Source organism: Lontra canadensis, unplaced genomic scaffold, assembly GCF_010015895.1.
Source record: "Lontra canadensis isolate GAN:19392208 unplaced genomic scaffold, GSC_riverotter_1.0 scaffold13, whole genome shotgun sequence".
Lineage (NCBI taxonomy): Eukaryota > Metazoa > Chordata > Mammalia > Carnivora > Mustelidae > Lontra > Lontra canadensis.
The window spans coordinates 27,060,578-27,085,833 of NW_022631007.1; the positions used below are offsets into that span (position 1 = coordinate 27,060,578).

General features: G+C 38.1%; 2 protein-coding genes across 9 annotated transcripts in view; one reads left to right on the top strand and one right to left on the bottom strand.

Annotated features, from left to right (window-relative positions):
* CCDC148 (coiled-coil domain containing 148) overlaps positions 1-15,048 on the bottom strand; it is a 245,041-nt gene extending 229,993 nt beyond the window's left edge. The window contains exon 1 of the mRNA XM_032857859.1: positions 14,952-15,048. Coding sequence (XP_032713750.1) covers positions 14,952-14,976 — 25 coding nt within the window. The 5' untranslated portion in view covers positions 14,977-15,048. The remainder of the gene's footprint in view (positions 1-14,951) is intronic.
* A 583-nt stretch (positions 15,049-15,631) lies between these two features.
* The window catches only part of PKP4 (plakophilin 4), a 241,930-nt gene continuing 232,305 nt past the window's right edge, over positions 15,632-25,256 (top strand). For 7 of the 8 annotated variants that reach the window (XM_032857861.1, XM_032857868.1, XM_032857866.1 and 4 more), the window contains exon 1: positions 15,632-15,737. The gene's annotated coding sequence lies outside the window, so the exon portion shown is untranslated. Of the gene's footprint in view, positions 15,738-16,750; positions 16,870-25,256 lie in introns of those variants that run through there. The other variant, XM_032857860.1, reaches the window with a different exon arrangement.

A 25,256-nucleotide genomic window follows, 5' to 3' on the forward strand; every position in this document is an offset into this window, starting at 1 on the left:
ATATGCTCAACGATGAGAACCACTTCCTATGTGTTATATAAGCAGACTGTCCAAAGATTTCATGGAAAGAAAACTTGGAACAAAATCTGAAGTACTATTATAATCCTGAGGTGAGTGAATTAGCATACAACACCAAGTTTGGACAAACTAAGGAGATGTTAAACATCTCTTACACGGGTCCTTTTAAAAATGGGATTTTGCTTTCTAGAGCTATCAACTGGCCAAATTAAACTGTGAAAACTCTAAATGTACAATATTATATAAGAAGCAAAATGAAGAGATTATCAGAACTAATTATATTAACCATAACATTTCTGAACTAAATATCACACAAAATAATCTAAAATAAATCAGAAACATCTAATTAGAAGGTTGCAAAATAATCACAGAATGTAATTACCTTATATATCCTGGAACATCTATTGACTTCCTTATTTTTTTATGTAATTGTAGCTTCTTTTTACTAGTAGGAGTGATAACAATAAAAAATTTTTATTGTGATAAAAATATAAAATTTACCATTTAACCATTTTTTCCATTTATTGAAATATAATTGACATACAACATTGTGTTAGTTTTAGGTTTATAACATGATGATTTGATATACGTATATACTGTGAAATGACTATCACTATTAGTTCAGTTAACAGCTACTACCTCACACAGTTAGAAATTTTGTGTGTTTGTATGACAACTTTCAAGATCTAATCTCTTAGCAACTTTCAAATACACAATGCAGTATTTTAAACTTTAGTCACAATTTTGTTTACATCCTGGACTTATTTATCTATAACTTGTACACAAATGTCCACAGCAGATTATTTATAATAACCACTGAAACAATTCAAGAGTCCATCAATAGGTAGATGACTTATTTTGTACCTTTTGAAATGTACCCATTTCACCCTTGCTTCTGGCAACCACCAATCTGTTCAATGCATCTGTGGATTGTGGCTTTTTAGATTCTACATATAAATGAGAATCATACAGTATTTATCTTTTACTGTCTGTCTTATTTCACTCAGCATTAATGCCCTCAAGGTCCATCTTCGTGGCAGGATTTCCTTCCTTTTTATGACTAAATAACAGTTCAGCATGTGTGTGTGTGTGTGTGTGTGTGTGTGTGTGTGTGTGTGTGTGTGTATTACAACATCTTTATCCATTCAGCCCTTGATGGATGCTTAGGTTGTTTCCATATCATGATTGTTGTAAATAATGCTGCAATGACCTATTGTAATAAAGGCTTGCAGAAATCTTTTCAAGATAATTATTTTTTCACTTCAGATAGATACCAAAATTGGAATTGCTGAATTGCATGGTAATTCTACTTTCAATTTTTTGAGGAACCTCCATGTTGTTTTTCATGTTACACCAATTTATATTCCCACCCAATGCACAAGGGTTCTCTTTTCTCCACATTCTCATCAATGCTTATCTCTTGTCTTTATGATGATACCATTCTGACAGGTGTCAGGTGATATCTCATTGTGGTTTTGATTTATATTTCAATGATGATTAGTGATATTGAGCACCTTTTCATGTATGTGCTGGCCATTTGTATATCTTCTTGGAAAAATGTCTATTTAGTTCCTCTGCTCATTTTTAATCTGTTTGTTGTTGTTGTTGTTGCTGTTGTTATTGGTTGTATATCAGTTTCTTGCAATGATCATGTGATATGTGACTTTCTCTCTTATTTTAGTATTTGAAATAAAAATTTGCTGAAGATGTTCTATTAAAAAGCATATTTTTTGCCAAGTGACATCCTTTAATTGGGAATTCTAATTTCTACTTTTGTTCATATATTTCTTTTTGAGATTCAAAAATATTTATGACCTGATAAGTACATGTACTAACATTTTCCTTCTTCCCTAGAAAACCATGAGGAAAAGTAAAATGCTCGTTGATTGAACCAGATTCGGTATCTTCCATGCTCATCAAGTATGTACAGTACTATAATTTTCTAAACACTATAAAATTTTGGCTTCTTACCAGTCAAAATTATCTCTTGTATTTTTTTATTCATATGACTTTTGTTATGCTAGCTCTACAGAATATTAGGTATATGGACTCCTTAATCAAAATGGATAAGCCCTTCCCCATTTAAAAAGCTCACGTAGTTGAATATTAAGGTGGAAACTATGTTTTATACCCAAATGACAATCTTGTTATTAGATTTGGATGCCTTTTTATTATTAAAAGAGCAGTCATATTTTTAAAACCTGCTTTTATAGAGAATAGAAAGAGAGCTCCGTTATCAAAAACAAAGACTTGTTAAAGGTAGTATTGAAAATAAATAATTGGTTTTTGTTCATGAATGGCTAAATCTATTTTGTGGTTTAAAGAGCTAAGAACAGATTGCTTCCCTTAGATTGTTAGCAAAGAAATGTTTTCATCAATTAACATTCTTTGCTAAGAACAGTTTTTTCCAGTGCTATTTCTCAAATGGAGCATTACATAAATGGAGCTGCCCAAAGGACAATTCTTGGGCTTTTTTCTTTAATGTTCTAGAGTATAATAATTATGGCATACCAGTTCAAAAGGCTGGCAGAAAACAAAACAAAACAAAATCAAGTTTCAAACAGAAAATTTACGTGGAGGAAAAAGTTGCCATTAGGTAGCCATTCCTGCAAATTAAATAAAAGGTACATTACCCACAAATTGTGCCAGTCTTCCTCTTCATTGTGCTTTTGCCCAACATTTACATCCCAGTAGGATGAAAAGTAAAGGGCAAGGTGTAGGAAATACAGAATGTTGTCACAAAAGGCATCAAACTGTAGGAACACACCATTCAATTTACCCAGAGCTATTCCATTGCCTCAGCTTTATCCTTTCCTCTTCTAGCTTGTGCTGAAGTGATTACCACCATATGAGGGTCCACAGAGCGCGTGCAATAATCGTGGACATTTATCGATCAAGTTCTTATAAGACAGGCACTATACTAAAAGCTTTACCTATTTTGATTGAGTTAAGATTCACAGTGATATTTGGATAACACTGTTGCTCCTATTTTGCAGAATAGGAAACTGAGGTAAAGATCATACAACTAGTGGGTGGTAGAAACCAGATACACACCCAGGCTCAAGAGCCCATGTACCTAACCTCTCTATTCTCCCTGTCAGTGAAGGGAGACAACTCACAGGCAGTGTTCCTCAACATGCAGAGAAATGGACCTCTGTCACGATTTTTTTAGTAGAGAGATGTTCCCTAAGGGGAAAGGGAAGGTCCTAGAGGGAGAGAAAAAAAGGCAAGATACAAGTGGGAGTAAAGGGGAGAGACAGATATTGAACCAAGAAAAAGAAAGCAGTGTATTTAAAGGCAGTTTATGAGAACATGAGAACAAAGAGGGCAGTGGAAATAGACTTAAGGGCAAAGTGATAAACATTTGTGGTAAGTTTCCTTCAAGAAAATAAAGAAAACAAAGCAATGATTTAGAATGAGATCATGCATTTCATTTAATACACAAATTAACCTAAACCCAGAAAAGATCTGAGTGTGACTGATATATTTTACAGATCAGTAAAAACGGCCAGACAGATTAAATGACTTGTCTAAGACATGAGGAAGCAGGTAGCAAAGGTGAGGCTAGAACCCAAGCAGATCTCCTGACTTTTGAGCTCAATGCTCTTCCACCAACTATAGCAAACACATTTTGTCAGCTTTTAAAACAGAGGTGGTGGTCAACAGGTTTTGACTCAATTTAAGGACCACCACCTCTGTGTTCAACATGTTGAAGTTTAAATACAAAATACCTTAAAGTTCTTATAGTTATCATCTTCTCAATAGTCAAATAGTATTGTAGAGGAGCAATGAAGATAAAGTAGTCATTTATAAATGCAAGGAAGAGAGTTCTTGGCATAGATGCATATTTTTTTTTTACCTCTAATGTTTTATCCCTACACAAATTTTTAAACTGAAATTATTTGAGCTTTGAAAAATTTAGTCACACATGTATGTATGGCAAAGAGTAAAATGTCTAAATCATACTAATTTGTTTTTTACTAGAGAGACTGAAAAGGTTGGATGGTGAGAGTTATACATCCAGTGCTAATGCTGGTTTGTAATCTCTAATTTTCTTCCCAGCTCGAAAATTCTATAATTTTAGAAAACTGGTAATTAGGTGTAATTAGATAAAATATTTTTATAATTTAAGTATATTTGACCCAATGAGATTACAATACACCACCTAAATCTATGAGAAAATTATTTATAGTAACTTCAAAAAGGGGGGATTTATAAGTTAATAAAATGCTGATGTTATCATCTATGGCATTTCAGACTACGGTAATTGATTAAAAAATTTTTTTAACTTGTTGAAAAATAGAAGGAAGAAAGTAAAAAGGAAAGCTGAAATAAAGTAGAAATGAGATCTTTTCTCATATAATCTCTTAGATACCAAGGACCCCTGTATTTGTGATAGGTACAGTAGTATACTCATACTAGAAACTCAGAAGTTTACATATTTCCCTTTTTTCAGGTTTAAAAGTTAATGAGTAGTGTTTGTGAGAAAGGAGAAGTATCTTATGCCTCATTTTCATTAATGTGGGGGCAGTCAGTGGAAAAATAAATGAGTTTTCCAAAGCCAAATAGTAAATCATTGAAAGCCTAGAGTTTTGAAATCAGGTTTTCTATTGACCATAGAAATGAATTAATTCTGTGTGGGTGGAATTTTTTTCTTATCTCAAATTCTCTATCTTATGGCAATTTCCTTAGCCTTCTTTCTACTGTATTTGTGTTATGTCTCACTTCCACATCATTTGGCTGTGTCAAAAGAATAATCTTCTCAATACCACTTGAGACTTCACCTCTCTCAAGATGGATCACAGTTATGATTAATGACTCTAATGATGTTAGAAATTCAAATGTGACTTGTTAGAGGTAAATGATCTAACTGATCTTCAAGACAACAAAAACACCAAAAAATTAGAATGTAGTTTTCCAGAGATTTATATCACCTGCGGTAGACAGAGGAAAAAAACTAAAAAACCAACAGAAACAAAGCAAACAAGAGGGAAAGAATGTACATTTTATCTAAAGATGTTCTATTAAAAATGAGGTCTGTAAACATTCTCAATCACATATCTCTATTACCAAACATAATTATAAATTATTTAAATGTAATGTCCTAACATATAAAACACAAAGAACAATCCACAAGAATAAAAAAAAAGATGTACTGAAATATATATTGGTGATTTTTTTAAAAAGATTTATTTATTTGAGGGAGGGAGGGGCAAAAGGAGAGAGGAAATCCTAAGCAGATGCCTTGCTGAGCACAGAGCCCAACGTGAGGTTTGATCTCATGACTCTGAGATCATGAGCCCCACTGAAACCGAGAGCTGGATGCCCTACCAACCGGGCCATTTGGGTGCCCCTATGTATTGATAATTTAAATAAATTTTAGTGAGAATTTTGTGATGGAAAATGTTGTATTACCTTGAAAATCATGGTTTAATACCTGGTCATAGAAAGATTCAAATTTAAGATCAGTTTATTCCCATACTTGGCTGTAAGGGCTATAAAAGCTAAAATAGATACCACAAAAAGATATGGAAGAAATACAAAGTTGTCTTCATGTGCTCAATTACGACACTCAAATTTCAACTCCAACCAATAGTTATACTAAGGTTGTAATTTAGGCTTTTTCTCTAATAATTTTCTGACTTCCCTATCAATCAGTTTTCCCTGAAAGTTTTTTTTTTCTTTAACGTTTAACAAACAGCCTCTCAATCCACTGAAATGATATTTGGAAGATTTTCGATCATGTTAGAAGATGATGTTAGTAAGATGATATGCTTACGTCATTTTTTAAAGTTTTTGTTTGTAATAGCTTGAGACATAATTTATATTCCATGAAAATATAGCCATTATAGCATTCAATGTGATTATTTTTAATAAATGTGTAATTGTGCAATCATTACCACCCTTCAGTTCTAGAATATTTCCATCATCTGAAAATGTTCTATCATATTCACTTACATTCAATCTTCACATCCCAGCTCAAAGCAATCACTAATTTGCTTTTTGGTCTATTTTTTTGTTTTTTGGAAGTGTCATACAAATGGTATTATATAACATGTGGTCTTGGGGCACCTGGGTGCCTCAATCAGTTAAGCATCCCACTTTCAGTTTTGGCTCAGGTCATGACCTCAGGGTCATGAGCTCGAGCCCCTTCTCAAGCTAGGTACACAACATGTGGAGTCTGCTTTAGATTCTTTCGCCTCCTCCATCTCCCTGCATTCCTCCCTCCACTCAACCTCTGTCTCTAAAATAAGTAAATAATTTTTACCACATTTTATCTAATAATTACTTGATAGACATTTTGATTATTTTGTTTTTTCCAACTATGAATAATACTGTTATTATTGATATAAACATCTTTGTGTAGACATGTGTTTTTATTTCTTGCTGAGTCATATGGTAAGTTCATACTTATATTAAAAAAAAAAAACAACTGTCCAGTGGTTTTCCAGAGTGGAAACCAGCAACTTACGATAGTTCCAGTTTTCCACATCCTCATCATCACTTGGTATTATTAATCTTTTGCCTATACCCATGGTAGTGGTTATATAGTTGTATCGTGGTTTTAATGTCCATTTCCTTTATGATTAATCATGTCAAGTATCTTCTTCTATTATGATTAACCATTTATATAATATTTTGGTGAAATGTCTATCCAAATATTTTGCACATGGGCACATATTGCATGGAGCACTGGGTATGGTGCATAAACAATGAATTTTGGAACACTGAAAAAATAAAATAAAATAAAATTTATTTTGCACATTTTTAAATTGAGTTGCTTGCCTTCTTACTTTTCATGTTTAGAAATTCAATATATATTCTCTATATAAGTCCTTTATCAGACTATGATTGGAAAATATTTTTCCCCAGACACCTGGCTGGCTCAGCGGGAAGATGTAAGACTCCTGTTCTCGGGGTCAAGAGTTTGAGGCCTACATTGGGCATAGAGATTACAAAAAAAAAAAACTTAAAGAAAAAAGAAAATATTATTTCCCAGTCTATGGCTTATATTCTCATTTTCTTGTGTTTTGAAAGACAAAAGCTTTATTTAAAAAAATTTATTTTTATTAAGTACAATTTATCAATTTCTTCTTTTATGGATCATGATGTGGTATCGTATCCAAGATATCTTTGCCTAAAGCAAAGTCACAGAAATCTTGTATTATGTTTTATTCCAGAAGTCTAATAATTTTATTTTTTTAAGATTTTATTTTTAGATGATCTCTACACCCAACATGGGGCTTGAACCCATGACTCAGATATCAAGAGTCGCAGCCCTTCCAAATGAGCTAGCCAGGTGTCCCCTAGGTCTTATAATTTTAGTTCTTAGGTCTATGATGCAAACTGAGTTAATTTTTCTGTGTGCTGTAAGGTAAGAGTAAAAGCTCATGATTTTGCATATGGATAGTCAATGCACTTCATGAAGAGACACACCCCTTTCCCCACTGAACTACCTTGGCATCTTTGTTGGAATTCAGTTGACCATAAATGTTAAGGACTTGTTTCTGCACTCTGTATTCTATGTCATTGATCTACATGGCTATCATTATGCCAATACTATATTCTGTTACTGAGACTTTTTAATAAATTTTTAAATTGGATATTGTAATTCTTCCTACTCTGTTGGGTTTCTTTGGAGGGAGCTGTTATTCTTGTTTCCATGTATGTGCATTTTTTAAAGGATTTTATTTACTTATTTCAGAGAGAGAGCACAATCAGGGGGAGCAGCAGAGGGAGAGAAAGCAGCAGACCACCCGCTGAGCAGAGAGCCCCATGCGGAGCTGGATCCCAGGACTCTCGGATCATGACCTGAGCTGAAGGCAGACACTTAACCCACTGAGCCACCCAGACACCCCTATATGTGCATTTTAACACTGACTTATCAATTTCTATATAAAGCATTTGCTGGGATTTTGATAGGGATCACATTGAATCTACAGGTCAGAGATCTTATACTTTTCTAAAATATATTCCTCAGTATATGTTTGTTTTTCTGTTATTATAAATGGAATTGTTTCCTCAAGTTTACTTTCAAATTGCTAATTCCTAGCATATGAAAATACAACTGTTTTTTATGTACTGATCATATATATCTTGTGACCTTGTTAAATTCATTTATTACTTCTAGTGTTACTTTTGTTGAATTTTCTTCAGAATTTTCTATGTATATGATCATGTTATCTGTAAATAAAGGTAGCTTTAAATTTCCCATTCCAATTTATATGCCTTTATTTTTCTTTCCTTATTACAATGGCTAAAGCCTTTAGAACAATGTTGAATAAAAATTATAAGAGTGGATATCATTTCATTCTCAATCTTAAGGGAAAATATTCAGTCTTTTACCACAAATGTGATGACAGCTATAGGTTTTTCATAGATGCACTCTATCACGTCAAGGAAGTGCCCTTCTGTTGCTAGTTTGTTGGACATCTATATCATGAATGGGTTGTTCTATCTTGTCAATTGCCTTTTCTTCATCTATTTTTATCATTTTTTCCTTATTTTTAAAAGCTATTAAATGACAGAAAAATTTGGCATTTCCTGCCTTGTGGTTCCTGACAAGATAATGTACCAGCAGGTGCTGTTGACTTATGGTCCTAGTCCAACTTGAGATGCACAGAAGTTGTAACCAGCTGTGTGGAAGCCCTGTGATAAGAGTTAGCTGACCTGGTGTGTAAAGGAAACAGGGGTCCAGGAATGAGAAGGGCTGGTGCCATGGTTGGAAGATAGGATATAAGGAGAACTCTTGTATGTGATTTATATTCTCTCCCCTACTGTTCTAATCAGCTCATTGCCATCTTTATGAAGCAAGCAGATAGTTCTGGAGTTAAGAAAATAATGAAGACATATTTTCACAGAATTTATTTAAGGAAGATAACTTCAAATCTATACCTTATACAACAGTTTGGTGTGGTGATCATTTGATATCCCAGGGTTGGAACTGAGTCTAGAACTACTTTACAAATGGAAATTGTTGATTTTCCAAGTGCCCCGCATCTGTCCGACAGCCTTCTTTTGCTTTAGGCTTCACTCTAAGCTAGAAACTAAATGGATTTCATCAGTAATTAGTATACTTCTAACATAGATCCATTTATGAAAACTGTCATCTTAATTTTTGACAGATCATTTTTGCTTGATATGGAATTCTTGATCTATAGGTTTTTTATTTCAGAACTTCAAATCTATTCTTCCATTGCTCTCTGGCTTCTTCTGTTTCTGATGATAAGTCAGCTATTAATTTTACTGTGGTTTCCTTGAATATAACAAGTTGTTATTCTCTTGTTGCTTCAAAATTTTCTTGTCTTTGTTTTTTAGCAATCTGATGATGATATATCTAGTTTTGATTCTTATGTTTAGTCTACTCAGGATTTGCTGGGTTTCATTGATCTGTAGATTAATTTTTTTTATAAAATTTGGGAAGTTTTTGGTTGCTGCTTCTTGAAATATTTTTTATATACTCTTCTATCCCTCCTTTCTTTCTTGTACTCCCAGCTGCTCCACAAAGTTTCTGAAACTCTGTTCATTTTTCTTCAAACTTTTTTTCTCTCTGTTACTCAGAGTGGGTAGTTTCCATTTCTTTTTTATACTTTCTATTTCTTTATTGAGAGTCCCTATTTGTTGAGTCATTTTACCTTTAAGTTTTTAAATGAATTTATAGTAGCTCGTTTGGATTAGTTGCCTACAAAATCCAACAGGTGGGCTCCTCAGCATGTCCACTGGCTACCTATTTTTCTGAATTTGGGTTATTCTTCCCTGTTTTGTTTTGTTTTGTTCTTTGCATGTCTCAAAATTTTTTGTTGAAAACTTTATTATTTTAGCTAAATATTATAGCAATATTGGATCAATTCTGGTTTTCCTCTTGAAAGATTTTCTTTAAATTGCTGGAAATTAGATCTCAGAATCTGTTTCCACTGAGCTGTGTGGTCACCGATATCTCTGGCAAATTTTCCTATCTCATTTTTATTTTTTAGCCCTGTTTCTAAAAATTAGTATACATGTACAAAATAAATATAAATTCTAATTTTTTCTTTCTACATTAGTAGCATGGCAAATCATTTTACTTTAAAAAACCAATCATTTTGCTAATCTTCTCAAAGTTCTTCTCTTGTTCCCAATTTCACAGGAGGGGAACTGAGTTGAAGAATATAAGGTTTTGAGGTTGGGGAGTGGGGAGTAATAGACACCACACTAAATAGAATTCTTTTAAATGAGACTGGCAATATTTGGAACTAAAAAACTAAGTCATTTTTTTATAGTTTGTTTGTTACACAGTTTTAGACTGTTATTCTTCATGGTACAATAAGACGGTCATAATACATGTTCTGGTTTGTTGTCACATATTTGCACAATATTGCAATGAAATCTTTTTATTGTAAGAAACAGAGACTCACTAAATGCAAACCGGGAAAATAAAGTATTGGGGTGACTATGAGAAACAGAAAGTTCATGGAATACTAAAAAATGAAGTGTAGTCTGGCTTTGTGGGGAGAATAGGAGCCCTGAAAACATCAGGGCCAATACAGCAGTTCTCTCTAGCTCACTTGTTCTCTCAATTCCAAATTTCCAGGAAATGAATCTGATTGGCATTGTTATAGGTTATGGCCAATGGTCTGCAATGAACTGATTACATTTGAATCAGGTCTCTCTGGCTGATACCATGGCCAGATGCTAGGTCAGGAAGCTTGCAGAGCTGCATACTTCAGTGGCTGTGGATATAGGTACTTAGAAATATGTCTATTACACTTACCAGGTGTTTGATGCCTTCGTGATTTTATAAAGTTGTTACATTCTCACATCTCTACCCTGTTCCAAAAAACAGAGCAACCTGGATACTTTGGATGGAAAAAAATGTAGGTAACTCTTATTTAATCTGCTTGACAAGGCTGAGTTTCAACTGCTTTTCCCAATACATAGAATTTTAGCTCTCAATGTGGTAACTTCACGCCAAAGTACATGCAGCCAGTCCTTCTCACACAGTCCCTCCCTCATAGAGGGGCAGAGATAGCTCCTCTTAGCGATAAGATTTAAAGCTTTTCTCCCTTGGGAGGCTGCACAGCAGAAACCTCCCCTCTGCTCTGTAATATGTTATCTCACCTCTCTACATTGAATCTCTAGTCCCATCTTTTTGTAAGTACCTCCCTACATTACTGATTCTACGTTTTCATTGTTAGAAGTCAAATTCTTCCAAGGACTGAAAAAAAGGATTAATGAATGTTGGCTTTTCTTGGTGTGGGAGATACTTTAGTAGTCCAAGGCACTATGGAGGATACAGTCATAACTATTTCATGTATCCTATCTTTTAGGATAGGAGGCTTACACATAAATAACTATACCATGGGGTAGAGAGTGACACAATAAAATACTAAGGCAGAAATCACCTTCTCTAGAGGTGCGAGTAAGGTGGGGGGAAATTTTCAGAAAGGCTTTAGAGGTACCAGTTGGGCTGGGCCTCTAAGGGCAGGGGAGGATTTGCATAGTCAGAGAATAGTCTGGAGGTGGGACACAGTCAATTCTGAAATCCTGAGCAGAATTATTATTAAGCTTTAGCAGCCATACTCAGGACCAGTTTATTTCACTGCTCTCTTTCCTTCATTTGCCACCTGCCTCTGTTTTAACATTCCTTTTAAAACAAACAAAAAAAGCAACTATCAATTAAGTGTGTTTTTTGGAATTCTTGTATTTACTTCTTCCACTTTCTCCATAGGCTTCCAAGAATGAGAAAGGAGCCAGTGTTTCTGCTCTCCCTCTTTCCCTTGCTGCCTCTGCTATTATTTTTCAGGAATACTAATCCTGATGAGCTAATATGAAAATAACAAACATTGGCAAGTTACAAAGCTTTCATAATCATGAAAGGTTCTGACTGACTTCTTCCTGAGATGGTAACTGAAAAAAAAATCCTTTTGATTTCTGTAATTTACTTTTTTTCTCTAAGGTGGTGCTCACCAAAACCTCTTCAGTCTTTAGAACTTTGCCCTCGGTCCCATATTCAGTCAGGCTCAGCAGAGACCCCTCTTCCCACACTTCTTCCCAGTAGTAAGACCCACCTACCTAGGTGGTTTGGCTAGCGGGTTCAATGCTTCCTCTTCTCAAGTTGTTCATTTGCATTAATATGGAACCTCTGAGTGAGAGACAATGGTTTCTACCCTTCACTGGAAATCTGGAATTAAGGAACTACGACTTGCAAGTATAAGGCCCTTTTGTAGGAGAGAAACTTACTGACAAAATGAGTTAGGATTTTGAGAAGAAAGTGCAAAACCTTCAGAATCTTTTCAGTTGTATTCAAGGGCCAGGATATTGAAGGTTAAAAAATAAAAGCCTTAAGAAATTCCCTTCAGGGGCGCCTGGTTGGCTCAGTGGGTTAAAGCCTCTGCTTTCAGCTTAGGTCATGATCCCAGGGTCCTGGATTCAAGCCCCGCTTTGGGTTCTCCGCTCAGCGGGAAGCCTGCTTCCTCCTCTCTCTCTCTCTGCCTGCCTCTCTGCCTACTTATGATCTCTGTCAAATAAATAAATAAAATCTTAAAAAAAGAAAGAAAGAAAAAAAAAAAGTCCCTTCAGACTGTTTTTTTTTTTTTGGTGAGAAGAAAAGCCAAAAGATGGAGAGGGAGGTAGGCTGAAGAAGAGTGGTTTCACAAATGGTCAGGTATGTTGTAAGGTGTAGGGAAGAAAAATTTTTGGAGGAGAAAATAACATATTATCTAAGGGAGAAATTATGATCAATAGAGGATAATCCTGGGGGGACAAGATGGTCCATGTTTGGGAGTAGAAATGGATAATGAGTCTAGAACAGAAGAGTGGCACTCCTCAGTTAGGACTAAAGTAAGTGATCAGGTGTAAAAATTGAGACGGGGTTTAGAAGAGTTAAAGAGAGAAACCTCATGATGGATCCTCAGTTTATAGAACTGGAAGAAGACAAAGTACAGTGGGGACTTGAGGAAAGCAGAAATAGGACAGGTTCGGAGAAGTGCCTTGGATAATGTCCCTGCTTAAGTGTTCTGTTTAATCAATCTCCTGATGAAGAAAGGAGTTTAGAGAATTGGTGAAGACCCAGCCAAGACTCGACAGCATAGACTTCCACTGGAACAAAGTGATTTCTTAGCCTTATCCAGCAAAGCATGGAAGTACAGGAGCAAGTTCAAAAGAAAATTTTCAACTGCGAATAAGAATTACAAAAAATAACTAATAATAATAATGTCAAATGGCAACATCTTAAGGGACTTTATTCACAGATTTTAGTGATATTTTAATCACTGCAAACATGGAATACAATATCAAAATACTCATCACATGTGATCTGAGAAAAATACAAAAAGAAAAGATTACTGGAGTAAAAAAAATTAATTCTTGTTTTCTTCTTTCTATGCTAGCCTAAGGCAAGAATAAGGGAAACATCAGTGTAATTCTTTCCATTAGACACATCTTCTATTCATTATTATTAGATATTTTTTAAAACCAGGGGCGCCTGGGCGGCTCAGTGGGTTAAAGCCTCTGCCTTCGGCTCAGGTCATGATCCCAGGGTCCTGGGATTGAGCCCCACATCAGGCTCTCTGCTCAGCAGGGAGCCTGCTTCCCCTCCTCTCTCTCTGCCTGACTCTCTGCCTACTTGTGATCTCTGTCAATTAAATAAATAAAATCTTTAAAAAAAACCACCAAATCATTGGTATCTTCTTAGTACATTAAAAATGAGTCATACAATTTGCATTTTATTTTTTCTATTCTCCAAAAACAAACACGCATACAAAAGCCAAAAATGAAAAGCATGATGTGCAAACTTCCACGATGGCAAGGCATGAGACGAGCACACACTATCGTCCCTGCTGATTCCTTCTCCATTTTAGAAATATTTAGGGGGAACATTCATATGTTCAACTGTTTTGTTCCACAGATCAACCCTGCATAGGATTACCAACTAGGTTTAAATTTTACTACAAATTGTAAGAGATGTTTCTCCAATCAAGGCACCATATTAAGTCTTATCTATTTATGTAATTTTCCAATTATAGTAAGATAAAAACTAATAGCAAAGCATATTATTCAACTTAAAATTCCATACAGTAGTTAGACCTATGTAGCTTGCACACATATTCATCTGTTTCTCTCAATAGATATTCGTAATTTCCAAAATCCTGTTAGCTTTTTCACAAAATATGGTCCCTCTACGGTGGTAACATAAACATTGCTTTCTTACGTCTTACTAACATGGCAAAATCACCAAAAGAATGTCAATGGCTACATGATAGAGCTATAAAATGCTTAAAAGCGTAATATTTTCATGAAGACCCACTTGAATAGCCAGTATCTAAATATCAAAGTTATTTACAAAAAAAGTTGGTATTGACAAACAAGCACAAAGTGAGTAAAGGAAAGCAAAGAACTTATTATGAAAGCTCAAGATTTTTCTGTGTACTAACTGCATGTCTCAGTTCATTTCTTTATCAAATTTGAGTTAAACGGAAAATACCCAGAAAACAACACCTCTCAACTGTAAAGTATTCTCTTTATTCTGTGAGATCACCAGAAGGCATGAAGAATCGACTTTGTCACCTGTCTTTCCTCACTCTGAAAACTCTTAGGGGAAAGAGCGTGCACCTGCCAAGCTCACAGTGCATAATGTACACACAGGTGGGTCTTTAATAAAAATCCTTCAATGGCGAGATTAGAGGTTTGCTTGGAGAACAGAGAACACATCATCTTATGTGATGACTCAATGACAACCAACATAATATACGTCAGCCTGTTTCCTTACCAAAATATCATTCAAAGGAAATATTCTTTGAGTCTCCTTTAGGTAAGTCTGTTAAGTTTTTAGACCCAGCATTTTGAGGCAAGATCCGCCCCAGGGAAATGGGAGTGGTTGAACGAAAAACAAGTAGAATTCAGGTGGATCAGCGACGTCAGGAAGCAGCGAATTAAGGGATGGCGTGCAAACTCACCTGGAGTAGCAGAAGTTGCACACATGTCAAAGGTCAAAGGGCAACGTCTCAGGGGATCCCCGTCGCAGGAAAAGCGAAATGCCCACTCCTAGACTCTCATGGATTCTCATGGAGGTGAGATGAGGGACAAACCCTACTATGCACAGCTGGGGTTGGCAGGAAGCCAAAGCACAAGCTGCCTCAGGTTTCAAAGCCAGCATGCAGGAATCCCCATGTACCTCTTCCCTACAGCCCCTCCCGCTCCCAAAGCCTGAGACACCTTCAGCCACACTCCCCACCTTCTTCAGGCCCTCTCGCTCTTAACAGCATCGGTCTCTATGGCGACCTGAAACCGCAGTTCGCATTGGCCGGTTCAATATGAGGGCCGGGCCAATGGGGAGGGCCAGCCTTCTCCTTCCGACCAATGGGGTTGGCGGGGAGCAGGTCCGGAGACGGCGGCGTGCTGACGTTCCCGGGAGCCCGGGGCTGGCTGGGCAGGCGGGCTGGCGGCTGGGCGGGCGGCGGCGGCGGCCTCTGGGCAGTAGAGGGGGCTCCGGGGCTGAGTCCGTGTCGACGCCTGCCGCCGAGGCGGCACCATGGGCACCGGGTAGAGGGGCAAGTTGGCCACCGCCGCCGTCGGGGGTGGTGGGAGAGCCGCTTCGGGGGAGGGGGCGGGTGGGGGAGGGAGGGGCGGGCAGCCGCTTGGCCGCGGCACTTTTTTAATTTTTTCGGGTGCCGCAGCGGCGACCCCTCGGCGCAGATGTCCCTGATTCTCCGAGCGACGACGGGCGCAGCCTAACCTGGAAAGTAAGTGTGCGAGCTCGCGGGAGGGCACGAGGACTCCTGCCCCCGAGACCCCCGGCCCTCGCCCCCTCGTGCCCGAGCCCGGACCTGCCCGTGAGGGGCGCGCGGGGGGACGGGCGCCTCCCTCCCGTTACTCCGTCCCCACCGCCTCGCGGCCGCCTCGGCTTTCCTGCCCCGCCTCGTGTTCCTGCCCGCACTCGCCTGCCTGCTCCCCTCCCCCCGGCAGGCGCACAAGTTTCACCCTCCATTTGCTTTTCCCGGCTATATGCTCTCCTGGGTCTCCCTTGCACGCCGCGCAGGACCCTCCCCACGTTGGCATTTTCGGATCCAGAGCCCCCGGCCCCGAACTTCAGCGCCACGCCGAACCCTCCCGGACGTCTGCCGCGAGGCTCCCCCGCTCTTGTCCGCCTGGCACGCCGCCCCGCGCCCCCAACACCGTGGGGTTCCCGCCTTCCCCAGCCCTCGGGGCGGTCTGTCGGTCCCTCCAGCCCCAGATCCTGCATCCTGGCCCCTCTCTTTCCTCCCACGCCCCGGCTCCCTGCGTGGTCTCGCGTTTGCCCTCGGAGTCCCGCGCTCCTGCAGGTCCTGCCCACCCCGCTCTGGCCAGCGCGCCCCTAGCTCTTCACGGCGTATCCTCACGCTCCACCCCTCCGAGTTCCCGAGCCCGGAGCTTCCCCGGCTGCCCTCCTCCGCCGCCGCTTTCCCCTCACCCTGCCAGGAGTTGAAGCGGAGCTGCGGCACCCCCCCCCCCGCCACCCCCAGGCTGTTCTGGTGTCCCTGCCCACCGATCGGGCTGCCTAGCCCTCTCCCTTTTACCCCTACCCGGGAAGCAAGGGGTTGAGCGGCGGGGCCGGGATTTGGCTGCGTGTTGGCTGAGTGCGACAAACAGCGAGCGCGGGCAGTGGAGGCGCCGCGGCGGCCGTGGCCACTCGGGGCGCAGCAGTAGGCAGGTGTGTGTGTCCCGGGGGGGGGGGGGGAACGCGCGCCGAGGGCTCCTCGGCTGGCGACAGATTGTGCAGGAATGCGAGGAATGCACCAGGGGCATAGTCCACACGGCCCGTCGCGGCTGCACTAGCGCCTTCCCGGCCCAGCTCTCGCCACGCAGCCAGAGGTCACCGGAGCATCTTCGGAGCTGGTGAGCCTAGCTCCACTCCTCTTCTCCCCTTAACCTCTCTCCATGCGGCAGAGAGGGCGCGGAGGGGAAGCGCGGCAGTTTTCGGGCTTTAGCTAGCCGTTAGCCTGGGTTTTGCTGCATTGGTCTCAGGGACCGTGAATTTGAGGCGGATGGTGGTGGAGCCAAGGTTATTGATCGTTGCACAAGGTTCTTGGCAAGTTTGGTTTGCAGGGTTTGAATAGTGCCTGGTTTTTACGAGGGTTTTCTGAAAACCTGCAGGAAAGGTGCCCAAGGTTCTTAGAGTAATGAGCTTGCAGCCAACGCATTTTAGCTCTATCAAAAATGTCTGTTAATGCTCACGGATAGGGATGTACAGCAAGAGAGAACTTGAATGCATCACTTTGCTGTCATAAGAATTGTAATTTTTTTCTCGTCATGCTGGGTTGTGTTTAGACCTCTTATAATACATAATGAATAGAAACAGAGAAGCAGTGTTTGGTCAGCGATGGGACAGATAGAACTGTCTGGTACAGTTAAATTCCGGGCGTGTCAGTTACCACTGGAAGTAACACAGGGACAACACAATCATGTATATTTAGAGATGCGATTTATTAGTTGAGGTCGCAGTTCTTTTTGTTACTAAGTTTGACTGAAAAAAATAAATACAGTCTTCCAACTTTTAAAGAATAGTAATTATACAATCAGTAATGATTCGTATACATTTTTTGGTCAAATTTTATTTTCTTTAATGCAGAAAAACAAATTTTTGACAGACAGTGCTTTTCTAGAATTGGGCTTACATTATTTTATTTTAAAAGGGGAAGTAGAAGACTGCTTTTCTTTTTGAATACAATATATTGATATAGAAGTATCTTCTTTTCTGGTGCCTGTGAAGCACTTATGGAAATGGTAACATAAAAATGAGAACAACTGATGTCGAAAATAAGGTTTCTGGATGTTGTAAAGCATACTGTGTGTGCCTTTGTTTGACACTTTGTTTTGGAGGTTGAGTTTACTATATGCCTCTCCACACTTGGTTATTTTTGTATCAGATTCAGGAAAATAATAAATTGATGGTCTCAGCTGTCTTCCAGTACCTACTTTGTATGGATCAAATGCATTGAAAAGTATAAGATGAGAACCTTTTGGTTAAGGACTCAGCAGAAAGGAAAAATGGAAGAAAAAAACAAAACAAAACAAAAACTTTGTACTGGGAAAGGTTGTGTCTTCTGCCTGCCACATTGTTTTTCAGGTATATCCTTAATCTGTAGTATTATAATTTACAGGTTTAACTCTAAATTAGAGTTAGTAACATCGTATAGGATACTGGGAGGTGTTTACAGATGCCAATAGGAAACTTGTTATGTAACAATATCACATTACAGCAGAGTTTAGCACCTGCTTATTTGATTTGATGTGAAGATTAGAAAGTAAAAGCACATTCAGTTTCTCTGCTACATTAGAAATTGAAATAACTGGTTCAGGTGTATAGATAATGTATATAAATGTGCAGATAATTTTACCTGCTTCAAGTAGAGGTAGGCTTTCACTTAGAAATATATTCTAGTTGTTATAGATATTTGAGGAGAAGTTTCAAAACTAGTAATCATTCACAACCAATAACATAAACTGTGTTTTGACCAAAGTATATTCCCTCACCAACCCCCACTATTATGTAAGGAGAAGGTGCATTATTTCATGTATTGTATGTTATACTGAAGATCCTAAATTGTGAATCTAGGTGTCCAGTTATCTTAATTTTTACCTATTCTGTTTTTGAAGGGAGATAGTGGAGCGGGGTAGTAGTGATGGAAAGCATAAGAGAAGGTAAGCAGAAAGTAGGAGCAGTTGGTATTCATGGAGGGGGTGGGGGATGTTAATGCTGCATTTATAAGCTGAATAAGCCAAATCTACTTCATCTACTTCTGTAATTCTGATATATTAAGACTTAAAAAAAAACTGTTCTCAAACTCAGTTTAATAAAAACTTTAGCAATTGTATGACCTTGAGTATTTGAATTAAGTCTATATTAAGTCAGAACTGCAGTTTTTTTTTCTTTTCTATGCAAACTGGGAAAATAAATTTAAAACTTTTGCATTCACTTAATTAAAAAATCCAGTTATTGCCAATTTTAAAATTGAATTATTTCCTTGTTGTTGGCCAAGAATTGATTTACATAGAGAATTTTCGTATCCTAGATGATGCGAATCACTTGAGAAGTCCAGTCTCACTGGACTGCTTTGAAATATTAAGATATTTTGAGAGTGCTCTCTAATATTCTTTTCCTGTTTCAACCAAGAGGTAAATCCCTAATTTGCTTACTTGTAAAATGGAATCAGAATAATGAAGTAATATTTTCATTATTAACTGGAAGATAAAATAGAGGTTATTGTAGGGTTATTCTAGGGCATAAATATTCATGGGATTGTATGACACTTTGGGAAGTTGCCTTCACGCCTTCAGTGTACTGGGAGATAATGACTTCTTCAATGTGTTAAATGGTTATGTAGTGCCTTTCCTGCACTGAAGGGGGAAGAATTATCTGATGCAGAACACCAGTGGACTGATTGTGTTTGGAAAATTAGGTAACTATTTCATGCCCAAACTGTAACTACAAATAGCTCCAGAGTGTGAGAGAGAGGAAGTAAAACTTTAAGCATAACTGGATGTAAGGCTTCATAAACTGCCAGTACTCAGGAGGTCAATTTGATGGCCAGCTGTAAGAAATAAGAGGTTCCTTTTAGGATAAGGAGAAAAGGCCCTAGGTCACAAAGAGCAATCATTCATATGCTTGCTGGTTTCATTTGAGAACTTGTATGACTTTCAAATATTGTTTACATTACCACTTTAGTAATTCAGTGGAATTATCTTCATCTTTTGGGGGCTATGTTATCATAACTAAATTGAGTTTGTTTGTTTTTTTCCCCTATTTATTTATTTATTTATTTTAATAAACATATAATGTATTTTTATCCCCAAGGGTACAGGTCCGTGAATCGCCAGGTTTACACACTTCACGGCATTCACCATAGCACATACCCTCCCCAATGTCCATAACCCCACCCCCCTAAATTGAGGATTTTATATGATGTTGCTTTTCAGTTTGCTGCAGACATTCCATTTGTCATTGATCTAAGTTGTTTTCTTTCTTTCTTTCTTTTTTTTAAGATTTTTTATTTATTTATTTGACAGACAGACAGAGATCATAAGTAGGCAGAGAGGCAGGCAGAGAGAGAGGAGGAAGCAGGCTCCCTGCTGAGCAGACAGCCCGATGTGGGGCTCGATCCCAGGACCCTGGGACCATGATCTGAGCTGAAGGCAGAGGCTTTAACCCACTGAGCCACCCAGGTGCCCCTAAGTTGTTTCTTTTTATAACTTAGATTTACTTTTATTTGGTACGCTGATGTTAGTTACAGTCCAGATCATTTTATTATTCATAGTCTTGATGATATTATAGTTTATTTGACTAATACATAATGATTCACTGCAGATGATAAAATGTCATTAGAGATTGATTGTAAATTTTTACTACTATAAAATATATAAATTAAAATATGGAAGTGTCTGCATTATTTTAAGTCACGTCATTGTGAAACATTTTTCTTGAACTGAATAATGCCTGCCGATTGGGTAGATGCCAAGCCTCATAGGCAGATATTATATCATATAGCCCTCATAAAGTCCAGAATTCGCAGATGGAGGGTTGGGGAGGGAGGGGGCAAGCGAATCAATAACCCTCTTCCTTCAACAGCCAAGGCATATTTGGCTTCTATGATTATTGTCTGTGTTAAATATAAATTTAGTGAGTTGTAAATAAATTTAAATTTTGTAAATTTAGTGAGTTGTAAAGGGAGTTTATTCTATTCTTCCCTAATCTGGATCCCCTCCCTAACCTCCCTTCCCTCCAGCACACACACACCATCACCCAATGCGTATGTCTACTTGGAAAGGCAGAGAAAGCCCCTTTTTAGGGACCACTTGATATAGAAGTTGGTGCTTTGTGTTCCAAGTTCAGTTTAGAGTGGATGTGAGTTTTTGTTATAAAAATGGCATTATATATGAAACTTGAGTAAAATGTGTAGTTGAAGAGGGATTATCAGAGTATTGTGAAGGCTTTGGGGGCCTGGTCTGGAACTTGGAATACTGTTTTTCATAGACACCCTCAACTGACTTACAAATTGACTTAAAACACTGGGTAAGTGGTGTTTGAAATTCTGGTCCATTGTAAGCTCTCTCTTAAATTGCAGACATGAGGGAGAGATGAAAAGCACCCTATTCCAGAAATTAGGAGATCTAAATCTATGGTGACAAACCATTTAAAACATTTGGGTTTATAGCTTTCTCCTTTTGAAAATGCAAAAGGGTTTGGATGGCATTGATCTAAGATACATTTTAGCTTAAGGTTTCCAAAGCCCCCAGTGTTGTTTTTTTTTTTTTTTTTTAAAGAAAAGGTTTCCTAAGCATTCGTTTATGTAATGAGTCCTGTTTCTCCTCCTCCTACAAATCATAGCAACAAGATAGTTGGGGTTCTCTTTTGAGACTTTTGAATCTCCTGTTCATCTTAAATTGTTGTTTTTCCTTCTTTTAACAATGTCGTTTTGGGAAGTGAGGGGAGGGATCAAAATATACAGTGTTTTCAGGGTCTTGATTGTCTCCCCCCACCCCTCATCCAGGATTAACCATGGTAGTTTAGGCCAGAAAAAGTCCTTGGGCTTTCACGTTGACACTGAGTGAATTCCATAAAAAGTGTCATTAAGACAGTGAGTGAGGTGTGTGGTTAGTAGCCAGACTGTCATAGTTCAGTTCTGTTTATTTGCTAGGTATGTGACTTGGTAAACTATATAATCCCTGTGGATCCCATTTTTTTTTTTTTTAAGATTTTATTTATTTGTCAGAGAGAGAGAGGGAGAGAGAGCGAGCACAGGCAGACAGAATGGCAGGCAGAGGCAGAAGGAGAAGCCGGTTCCCTGACGAGCAAGGAACCCGATATGGGACTCGATCCCAGGACGCTGGGATCATGACCTGAGCCGAAGGCAGCTGCTTAACCAACTGAGCCACCCAGGTGTCGCCTGTGGATCCCATTTTTAAAATGAGATCTCATTTACTCATTTATAAAACGATTAAAAATATCATTTTTATCAGGATTAAATGAGTTAATATATGTGAAGCATTTCAAGCTCTGGGGCAGCTTTAATACATTTAAGTCATTATTCTTCCATTGTGGTACTTAATAATACTTTTTTAAGCTGTATTTATTTATTAGAGAGTGGCAAGTGGGGTGGGGGTGAGGGAGAGGGAGAGAGAGAGGAACTCGAGCAGACTTCCACTAAGCACAGAGCCTAAGGTGGGACTCTATCCCAGGACCCTAAGATCATGACCTAAGCCTAAAGGAAGAGTCAACACTCAACCACCTGAGCCACCTAGGTGCCCCCTTAATGATACTTTCTGTAGCTTCTACTGTATACCAGGCAAATTATTGGCTTGCTTTCTTTGATCTTAGTCAACAAGATTATGAATCTAAACATAGTATTTCAGGGAAGAAATAAACTCCTAAAGAGAAATTATGATCTTGATAGTTTGTAAGAGATTGTCCATAAGGAAGAAAATCCAGCAAAATAAATCAAAGAAGGACCTTTTTAAAATAGGGAAGTTAATACTTTTTTTTGTAGGTAGGCAATACATAGAGTCATGTAAAACACTGCTAACCCAACACATGTAAGAGATTTGATTCAACATTCCTTAATAAACTTATGTTTAAAAGGTAAAGACTGGGGCACCTGGGTGGCTCAGTCATTAAGTGTCTGCCTTTGACTCAGGTCATGGTCCCGGGTTCCAGGAATCAAGCCCTGCATCAGGCTCCCTGCTCAGCAGCAAGCCTTCTTCTCCCTCTCCCACTCCCCCTGCTTTTATTCCCTCTCTTGTGGTCTCTGTGTGTCAAATAAATAAATAAAATCTTTAAAAAGTAAAAAAGTAAAATGTAAAGACTGATAATATTGTATTGCTGGGGTCAGAATGGAAACCTTGCAAAATGTAAAACATACCTTTTAAATAAATAATTATTGCATTTGTAATTCTGAGTAGGAGTCATTTTATACAATGTCCTTGCTAGTCAGTACCTGAAGAAAGTGCTAGTGTTAATCATTTATGGACTCATGCACCTAAAGCTTGTAAACTAACTTTTTAAGCTGCCTTTTCTGTCCAGAATTGATCCACTTAAAATTGGCAGGAAACGGCCAAAACAAGGACTAGAAGAGACCTTTGGAAGATACTTGATGTAATAAGCCAACAGACAGTGGTTTAAGAGATATAAAGAGTATCTAATTCTAGACCTGGCTGTACTACTAAGTTGTGTGTGTCTCATGAGTGAGTCATTTAACTCTTGGGCTCTAGTGTTCTTGTGTATAAAATGAGGGAGTTGGACTCTCTAGAACTCTAGTACTTATATTTATTTTACTGTTCTTTGAACATTATGCATTCTCATTCCATTTCATTTTTCCCTCAGCAAAAATAAAGACTGTCTTCTCAAGAATTTCTTATAATTTACTCTTTGGGATAAGAGGAGAAACTTGAAGTTGTATACCTGAAATGCTCAGCTCATAAAAATGTGTATTGTAGCTCATAAAAATGTATTTGACCCCGTACTGGCTGAATTAGTAGCCAGCTTCTTGGATTCATGGCCTCATTCATGGCCAAGTAATGATTTCCCCCAAGAGTTTTGTAGTCTGTGTTGGAATCAGTATTGAAAGTCTCCATCTTTAAGGAATCTGTGATTAATTTTACAATGTAGCTGGGAAAGATAAGACACATGAACTGGAAAAAAATGTCCTAGAAAAGTTTGGTATATAAACAAACATGCAAAATTTTTCTTGAGATCACAAGTGTTAAGAACGAGCCATAAAATGACTTTATATTAACTAGGCTTTAGCTAAATCTACTTTTTAGGTATGTGTTACTTGATACATTGCCAGAATCTGGATAGACAGCTGCTGCATTAACCACTGTCAGTGGCTTTCATTGGAAGAAAACCTTTTCATTGGAAAAAGTGCTCCCTTACCAATAATTAGATAGAGATTTCAGAAAAGGTTTTAATCATGAACTTGATTATTTTGGTTATAGTTCTTGGAATACTTTACCACATAGCCTACATGAAATAATTGATCATGGTGAAAATGAAATATTTGTGAAAAACCATAATTTATTTTTCAAGACTTGCCATTTTAAGGAAGTTCTTATTTTCATACAGCAGTACTTTGCTTTATTGTGTTTTGTGCTTTTCTTTATTCTTTATGCAATTTGTGTGCCTTTTTAAGTCCAAACTTATTATCTGTTATTGAAACTATTCTCTTCCGTTGTTATGAATAAACACAAGAATGCTTTGAAAATCTCTTGTGACATCTGCTAGAATAAATACTCTCATTGAATCTTACCTTGCATCTCAGACTGATGGACTGATGGGAATTTTCCACTTATTGTCAATTTGTCAATGACTGAATAAGCAGAAAAGTCAGCTTTTTTAAGGCGCTGAAAAAGGAATCAAAAACCCAGTTGGACTTGCACAAGAACTGTTATTATTTTGAGATCTGTGACAACTCAGCTGTTAAATGTCTAATTCAGACTGTTGGCAGATGAAAAATATGTGTTGGTCTGAAATCTTTGTACAGTATATTGGCAGGTGTCAGTCTTCAAAAATATTGTTGTGGGTCATTTGATTGGAGCTCTGAACATAATTTTCCATAGAAGCAACATAAATCCAGAAATTCACTATCCTAAGATGTAACTGGAATATATTGGTTCTAGGATTCCCATCCTTCTCTGAGGTACTCAACAGTAGGGACTTTGTCTTTTTATAGGACTTACTCTTCACCTCTAGTCTTTCTAGATACTTTGTACGAATAAGTTTGTTTTTTTAAAAAATATTTTTTAAAATATTTATTTGACAGAGAGATCACAAATAGAGAAGGGGAAGCAGGCTTCCTGCCGAGCAGAGAGCCGGATGCAGGGTTTGATCCTAGGACCCTGAGAGCATGACCTGAGCTGAAGGCAGAGACTTAACCCACTGAGCCACCCAGGCATCTCAACATTTTTTATTTGAGTATAGTTGACACACAATATTACGTTAGTTTCAGGTGTACCACATAGTGATACAACTTGTCTATATGTTGTATGATGCTCACCCCAAATGTAATTATCTGTCCCCCTGCTGTGCTTTTATTCGTTATGCTATGTCTTTTATTCCCATGACTTATTCATTCCATAACTGGGAGCTTGTATCTCCCACTCCCTTTACTCATTTTGCCCATCACCTCTCCCTTCTGGCAACCATCAGTGTGTTCTCTGTATTTATAGGTCTGATTCTGATCTTTGTGTCTTTTTTTGTTTTTGTTTTTTTTTAGAATCCATATATAAGT